This window comes from Silene latifolia, chromosome 8, assembly GCF_048544455.1.
Source record: "Silene latifolia isolate original U9 population chromosome 8, ASM4854445v1, whole genome shotgun sequence".
In the NCBI taxonomy this organism is placed as follows: Eukaryota; Viridiplantae; Streptophyta; class Magnoliopsida; order Caryophyllales; family Caryophyllaceae; genus Silene; species Silene latifolia.
In genome coordinates, this window is record NC_133533.1 from 28,732,766 (window position 1) to 28,740,778 (window position 8,013).

At 38.8% G+C, this 8,013-nt stretch overlaps 1 protein-coding gene across 1 annotated transcript; it reads left to right on the forward strand.

Annotated features, from left to right (window-relative positions):
- Positions 1–294: 294 nt before the first annotated feature.
- Positions 295–2,340, forward strand: LOC141594925 (uncharacterized). Its single transcript, XM_074414905.1, has 2 exons — positions 295–2,182; positions 2,282–2,340. Exons 1-2 carry the CDS (start codon positions 295–297, stop codon positions 2,338–2,340), a joined length of 1,947 nt encoding a protein of 648 aa, XP_074271006.1.
- Positions 2,341–8,013: the final 5,673 nt, after the last annotated feature.

Genomic DNA, 8,013 nt, shown 5'->3' on the forward strand with positions numbered 1-8,013 from the left:
AAATTAATTAATTTGTACCTAACTCCAGCAGAAACTCTTCGTCTTTGCCAAAATTAATCTCCCCAACCTGAATTTCGCCCTATAAAAACCCAGAAATGACTCATCTAAAACATTATTCACTCTTATTACTACAATCAAATACAATCAAATTCAAAACTCTACAACAATGGCATCTCAACTACCCTTAGCAATAAATCAACGACCTAATGTTAACCAACCTGATCAATTTGATTCTAAACCGTTATGGAGTCATGTCAAAATACTTGTAAAACCCAAACAAGGTGGAAATAGGAAATGGTCTTGCAACTATTGCAAAAAAAAATTGTCACTGGATCATACACAAAGGTTAAGGGCCATTTACTGAAGTTACCTAATCATAATGTCGAAAAATGCTTAGCTATTTCGAATGAAGTATTAACAGAACTCCTCCAGGAACACAACCTAGCCGAGTCGAGGAAGAACAGGGAGAACGAAGAAGCAAAAAAAAGGCAAGCGTATGTCACCCTGCCTTCTGGTTCTGATCTAGTTCAACCAAAGAAAAGAAAGGGGACAGTAACGGAATGTTTCAATATGGCCGAAAGAGATGATGCTGACAAAGAGTGTGCTCGAATGATCTACGCTTGTTCGTTGCCATTTTCTCTAGTTGTAAATCCTCATTTCAAGCGGTTTGTCAGTAAACTGGGAGGGTACAAGTTATCTGGTTATGTTCCACCATCATACAATAGGCTCAGAACCACCCTATTAGCACAAGAAAAGGCACACATTGATGGTCTACTTCAGCCTTTCCGAGACTCATGGAAAAAGAAGGGTCTCTCACTTTGCTCAGATGGCTGGACTGATAGGCAACGGCACCCTCTGATTAACATGATGGCTACTTCTGGAGGAGGCGATATGTTCTTGAAAGCCTATGATACAAGTGGAAAAACAAAGGGTGCTGATTATGTTTCCAGTCTCTTCTTGGAAACAATTGAGAAGGTAGGAGCTAACAATGTTGTGCAAATCATCACCGATAATGCCGCAAATTTCAAAGCTGCCGCAACGCTTATCGAGGTTAAGTACCCTCACATTTTTTGGACTCCTTGCGTCGTACATTCTTTGAATTTAGCTCTTAGGTCTATATGTGATCCTACTGAAAATTCCAACCATTATGATCAGTGTAAGTGGATCTCGACCATGACTGAAGCGTGTCAAAGTATCAGGCAGTTTGTTTTGCAACATACAAAGGCTTTAAATATTTTTAATAAATATAGCAAGCTTACTTTGTTAACCATAGCCGAAACACGATTTGCTTCACATATCATAATGTACGAACGTTTGTTGGAAGTAAAAGACGCAGTTGTTAGAATGATACTTGATGATGAATGGAAGATGTTTAGGAAAACTATATATGAGAAGAAAGCGGACTTTGTGAAAGAATGTGTATTATTTGATACATGGTGGGATAAAGTAGAGTACTTTTTGGAATTTACAACCCCTTTGAACAAATTCCTTAGGTTTACCGATACCGATACTCCGTGTTTACATATGGTTTATGACATGTGGGACTCGATGATTGAGGATGTTAGATCAATTATCCTCAAACATGAGGAGAAAGACTTGATAAGTGAAAAGTCTGCATTTTTTTATGCAATACAAATTGTGTTCGAGACCCGTTGGAACAAAAGCAATACACCCCTTCACTGTTTGGCTCACTCATTGGTTTCGAAATATTATTGTCAAAATTGGTTGGATGAGGGGAACAGTTTAACTCCGAGGGTTGCCCCAAACGAAGACCAAGAGGTTTCCCAGAATAGAAACTTGTGTTTTAAGAGGTTGTTTCCAAATCCGGATGACTTGAAAAATGTCTATGCCGAGTATGGTCGTTTTGCTATGGGATTGGAATATTTCAGTGAAAATTACATAGTGGATGCGAGGTCAACTGAGGAGCCCTTGACTTGGTGGGCAAATTATGGAGCATCGACACCTATGCTTCAGTCCCTCGCATTTAAACTCTTATCTCAGCCCGCTTCATCGTCGTGTTGCGAACGGAATTGGAGCATATTTTCTCTAGTACAAAGGATAAAACGGTCAAGGCTATCCCCTCAAATGTTGGATTATTTAGTGTTCGTTCATTGTAATATGCGTATTCTTGATCGCAAGCGGGAGGAAGTGCCTTCACTTCCCACGGTGACTAACAACACAGGTAACATGTTTATTGTTTACTACTTTACTGCATGATAGCTAATGTTCTTCCTTAATTGTTTATTGTTAACTTAATTATTTTTTATGTTATCATGTATAGGAGAGGATGAAGGTTCGAGTGAGGTCAATGCTGATGATTTCGTTGATTTGGACGTTTAATTCGATGATGAAGCGGCCATGCAGTTTTTTGGCGAAAATCTGGAACATGATGATGCTTAGATTCGTGTAACTGAATGCAATTGATTCTGACATTCTGTTTTGGTTTTTTTAAGTTAAAATATATTAATGAACATCAGGCTTTATTTCATGGTTTTATTATCTATTTATAATATTTGGATTTCTCAAGTCATTTTTATATATATATCCTTGGCAGTATTTAAATATTACATTAGAATATTAGATACATTATGACCGTGTCCGAATGCGAGATTGGATACAAGTTGATCGTGTCCAATATGATAATTGGAATATTGGATACTTGAATTCTTGACCGTGTCCAAATGTGAGATTGGATACAAGTTGACCGTGTCCAATTATGAATATTGGATACTTTGACCGTGTCCAAAAATAGTCGTATCCATTATTTATTCGTATCCTCGTATCCTTGATTTTAAGACTTCAAGTGTCCGACACAAGGATTCGTACCCGTATTCGTACTTCGTACCCGAGTCCGAGCATCATAGGCCACAAGTAAGCTGATTTTTCATTCAATGCACTACGTTTAATACCTAGACTCTCAACAATAAATAGGGAATCAGAAAATTTAACATCAAGATTGAACCTATAAAGTGAATCAATTAAAGTACCACTACCATAAAAGTATTCATTTTATGGGCTGGATCATTCGATATCCCTATTTAATGTGAGAAATATGAGCAGTTGCACCAGAATCTAACCACCAAGTATAATGTTTACCTTTCTTTTCGAACCATGCCTTTCTTTTAGGACAATCCTTCTTGAAGTGTCCCGTTTTCTTGCAAAAGTGACACTTCTTCTCTTTATGGATCGCACTTTCAGGTCCCTTAAAGAAAGACTTTCCCTTCTTACCATTCTTACCCTTCTTACTCGGTTTAGCCTTGCTGTTGCTGGCACCATCATGACTCAGGAAATGAACAGCTTGATCTTTCATCTTCTTTAATCTCCCCTCCTCCTGTATAAGCATGGATTTTAACTCTTGATAGTTCCATTTATCTTTAATGGTGTTATAGTTCACCTGAAAGTGACCAAACTCATAAGGTAGAGAGTTAATGATGAATTGGACCAAGAAAGTATCACTTACATCCATCCCTAATGTCTTCAACTTTGCTGCCAGGTTAGACATGTGTGTCACATGATCATGAATCAGTTGAGACCAGTCAAACCTTTTAGTAGTCAGCTCACTCATTAAACTACCAACAATTGACTTATCAGCTAAATCCGACTGTGAACACTCATTTACTTTAAGCATGAATTCCCTTGCTTTCTCTGTTTTAGGCATGGAGGGCTTAATGTTATCAGCCATTGTCATCCTCATGAGGTGTAAACCCAACCTGTTGGATTTCTCCCAAGCCTGATAATGACACTTTTCGGCTTCGGAGCTCTGAGATGTAATTTCTGTTGGCACCTCATCTGTCAGGATGACAATGTCTAAAGCCATTATACCCAGTGTATACTGGATCTTTAAGGCCCACTCATCATAATTAAGCCCATTAAACTTTACAAAAGAGTCAGCAGATGCAAACATATTTGGAGATGCTGCAAACATTTATACATGTTACCAATTAGTGCTTTGAAAAACTATCATACAGATTCAAATAATATTATATAAACTTTTATACATGTATTTAAATGACCTTTGGGCAACACTTAAATACAAGTAACCATCATTGATGTTAATATGTACTTTAACAATTAATTATAACACACATGAATCAAATAAGAATGTTATCTTTGGATATACATACTATTAGACCCAATTTATGAATAATTAATCCTTTCATATTAGCAACTATATCTAATGACCCACCTTTGGGTGATCTCCCAAAATATAGATGACAAAAAATTAATTGACCAATTGGACTATAATGTCATTTAAACATCTCCTTTAAAAAAATGATCAATTAATAACTTTTATTTTAAACGTCTAATTTTAGTATAACAAGACCACTTTGGTGACTAACATGTCATATACAATCAAAACATTCAACAATAATGAAACTCCGTCTCTCATTTGCAGGAATTTCTTTATATAATATTAATACCAACCAAGCATAAAATTATGGATGTATACCCCAATAATGCGATGTAGCGGAAATACATTACTCGTATTAATAAACGATGCTTAGCCAATACAACTAGTTTTCAACCCGTGCAATTTTTACGGGTATGAATTTATAATCACTGAAATCACTGTAAATATTTAAAAAATGTTAAGTAATATACATGGATATTTTAATTTGTATTTCTTTTATATATTGATAATAGAATAAAACACGTGCTAAATTTGCAAGGAATTGAACTTGCACATGTTTTAAATATGTGATATAAACCCCACAAATTCGGTGTTGTAACATGAAACATAGTATATAGTATATAGTATATAGTATATAGTATATAGTATATAGTATATAATAAATGCAATATATGGGAAATAATAAAAAGCAAACAATATAAATATCGCTATAAAATGGAAATAGTTATCAAATTTGAAAAGAGTTTACAATCAAATTGAAGAAACATAATTGTAGAATTAACGAAAATAGTCTAATATCATTCCAAATGTTGGAAAATTTCATGGTAGACTACATTAGTTGTTGTATTCGAATAATTAAATTAGTACGTTCCGAACAATTTCGCAAATAACATCATAACAGACGTTATTTTGTAATTAACTAGTCTTAAACTCGTGCAAATTGCACGGGTTTGCTTTTTCAAATATTGTTATCGCAAAATACTTATTTTATTAACATTATAATGCAAGAAATATTGAAAACTATAATCTTAATATGATATTGTGACCTTGTTTTTAAAACTTACGCGGAATTTGGGGTTTTATATATAATGTCATTAATTTTAAAAAGTTTATGTATCGGGATCCTAACTCAAAATTGTGACCCGTGACCCATGACTACCCGTGATATAACTTTAGTGTCATTAATTAGTATTATTATTTTTATGTTAGCTAACTAATTTTGTAATATAGCTTTAATTATGTAGGTGAAACATCATACATAGGAGTAGTATGAATGCTAGCTAACTATATTTATAATATAACTTTGATAATGTATCAGAAACATAACTAAACATCTAATGACCTTTGTTAATTCTACAATGTATAGCGTAGGATATAATGAATTATGGATAGTATCTACTATTGTAGTGAGTCAATTCCTAATTTTTTTTAATATTAATCAATATAAATGATGTGTGTTATGGTCAATTGATCGAATAGTTGTACTATGATACTATATGGTGTCCTCTTCGTAGCTAAATTTGAATTTCTAATTCGTTTTGCTACTCGGGTGACTTTATAGGTCTTGACTTATATACATAAAATAAAATTATTCAAATAAAACAATAACACAAAATTAGTAAAATTGCACATGTCTGAATAGTTGTACGTAGCTAGACCCGTATAAATAACTAAGCCTATTTTTGATCATCTAGTCTAACTTATGCATGTTCGTAGAACCTATGCATGGATAAAATGAAAATTTTGACTCGTGCACGTTTAAAATAACAATTTGAACCCGTTTTTTATTTGGTACATATTCCCACTCATTTATTAGATTACTCACATTTTCTTTATTCGGTATATTCAACTGATTATTTACGTTTCTGATGGTACGGCCGAGGTAGAAGAAGCCGGGGCAGAAATTCTTTCAAACTTGCGCAGAATACGCTCAACACTCATCGAAGGTCCATACCACGGCATAGACTACGCTGGGGGCAAATTGATGGGGCATATTCTTCACCCGCTGACCGAGTCAACATATTGAGCAAGGTCAAAGATATCCACAGCAAGTCAACGACTTAGACAGCCTAACCGACGCAGCCTGTCGGCCTGTCTCTTGGGTCTCGGCTGGGACAACTAGCCAGCCGGGGCACATATCCGCGTACTCATATCCAGGACCCCTCGGCGGCGAGTTAACAGGGCCCGCCGGCCTGCCATGGGTCCCTCGGCCGAGGGTAGATCAGTCTTTCCACCTGCTAGCCACTTGGCCACTTGGCCACTACGTGACAAAAGGTGAAAGTCTATAAATACTCCTCAACCCTCATTGAGGAAAGGATCCGAAATATAACCTAAACACCTCATAATCTGGTAATATCTTCCTTATCTCTCTACAATATATACTTCGCCAAGTAACACACGACTTAATCCTTTTAAGTTTACTGACTTGAGCGTCGGAGTGAGTTCGCTCGGTACAAAGCCGAGCCCTCAGTTTGTTCATTGTTTCAGGAGACCGAAAGGAGGATTCAGTCAAAGACGTTATTCTACAAGCCACGAGTGGTAGCAAATAACTGCTTCGGAATTACACCCGGAATAATTGGCGCCGTCTGTGGGAAAAGATACTAGAAGCTAGTCACATTCATTCCCAAACAAAAAAAAAACACAAAAACAAAACCCACCCAACAAGCTAAGAAGATGTCGAAACAACCAGAGAGAGTGCTTGTGGAAAATGAATTCTACCAAGATGACACATTCCACAACTCTGAAATCGGGCAGTCCCTCACCGGCCGTATCACTGATACGACGAACGGGATGCCAAAGGAACAAGATACACCGCTGCCCGCCGACCAAGTCACTATCATGGGACATGTGGTCGATGCAGCTAAACTGAAGCTACTCCTGGACCTAATGGGTGGCACGCCGACTCACACTGTCACTCCGACAAGAGAGGCGGCACCCGCACAGGAGACTAGGGCCCAAAATGTGACTCCGAGGAACTTGAACGGAGCATTGAAGGAAGCTGACCCTGTCAAGACGCCGGGGGAGCCCAGAGTGCTAGTGGTAGACCTGAGTCCTTCCCGCACTCGCGGAGGACGTCGCCGCAAAGACCGACGAGGCCTGCCCCAAAGGAGTGAAAGAAGTCCAACTCACCAGAGTCGGAGAAGGAGTCCGACTCACCAGAGTCGGAGAAGAAGCCCGACTCACCAGAGTCGGAGAAGAAGCCCTTCCCGCCACGGGGAGAGGAGCCGGACTAGGGATGCGAGGAGCCGATCGCCGCGTGTCGTTCGACACGTGGTCAGACAGCCCCTCAATGCCTATGTCCTAGAAGTCCCGGTGCCGACTAAGCTAAAGCTGCCACCCATATCATACAAAGGAGAAAGCGACCCAACCGACCACGCCGAGGCTTTCGAGTCTTACATGTCGGTATGGGAGCAGCCTGATGAGGTTTGGTGTCGTGTCTTACCAACGACCCTGCATGGGATGGCACAAAGCTGGTACAAGGGGCTACCCAATGGGTCGATATACTGTTATGGCGACCTAAGGGACATATTTTTGGCCCAGTATTCTTGCAATAAGAGGAGGGTCGTCGAGACATCGGATCTCCTGACTATCAAGCAGGAGGGAGGCGAGTCTCTCTGAAGTTATGTGAAGAGGTTCGACGCCAAGGTTCAGCAAATTCGTAAGCTGAACAGCGAATTGGCGGCCTTCGCACTGATGAAAGGCCTCCCAAGAGGAGACTTAAAAAACGAGCTCATCAAGTGCGGAGGCCTGAACTTAGACTCCGCTAGGAAGATGGCCGACCAAGCCATAAAGGTGGAGGACTACCACAAAACCTGGGTAGGCCCCAGCGAGGCCGGGCACTCAGAGAATAAGAGCCGCCGGGAGGACAACCCGGATGAAAG

Bases quoted from the DNA above. Each gene is read 5' to 3' on its own strand.
- LOC141594925 (XM_074414905.1), top strand. From the start codon at position 295: ATGGTCTTGCAACTATTGCAAAAAAAAATTGTCACTGGATCATACACA. The intron at 2,183-2,281 runs GTAACATGTTTA...TATCATGTATAG, and splicing joins CACGGTGACTAACAACACAG to GAGAGGATGAAGGTTCGAGT.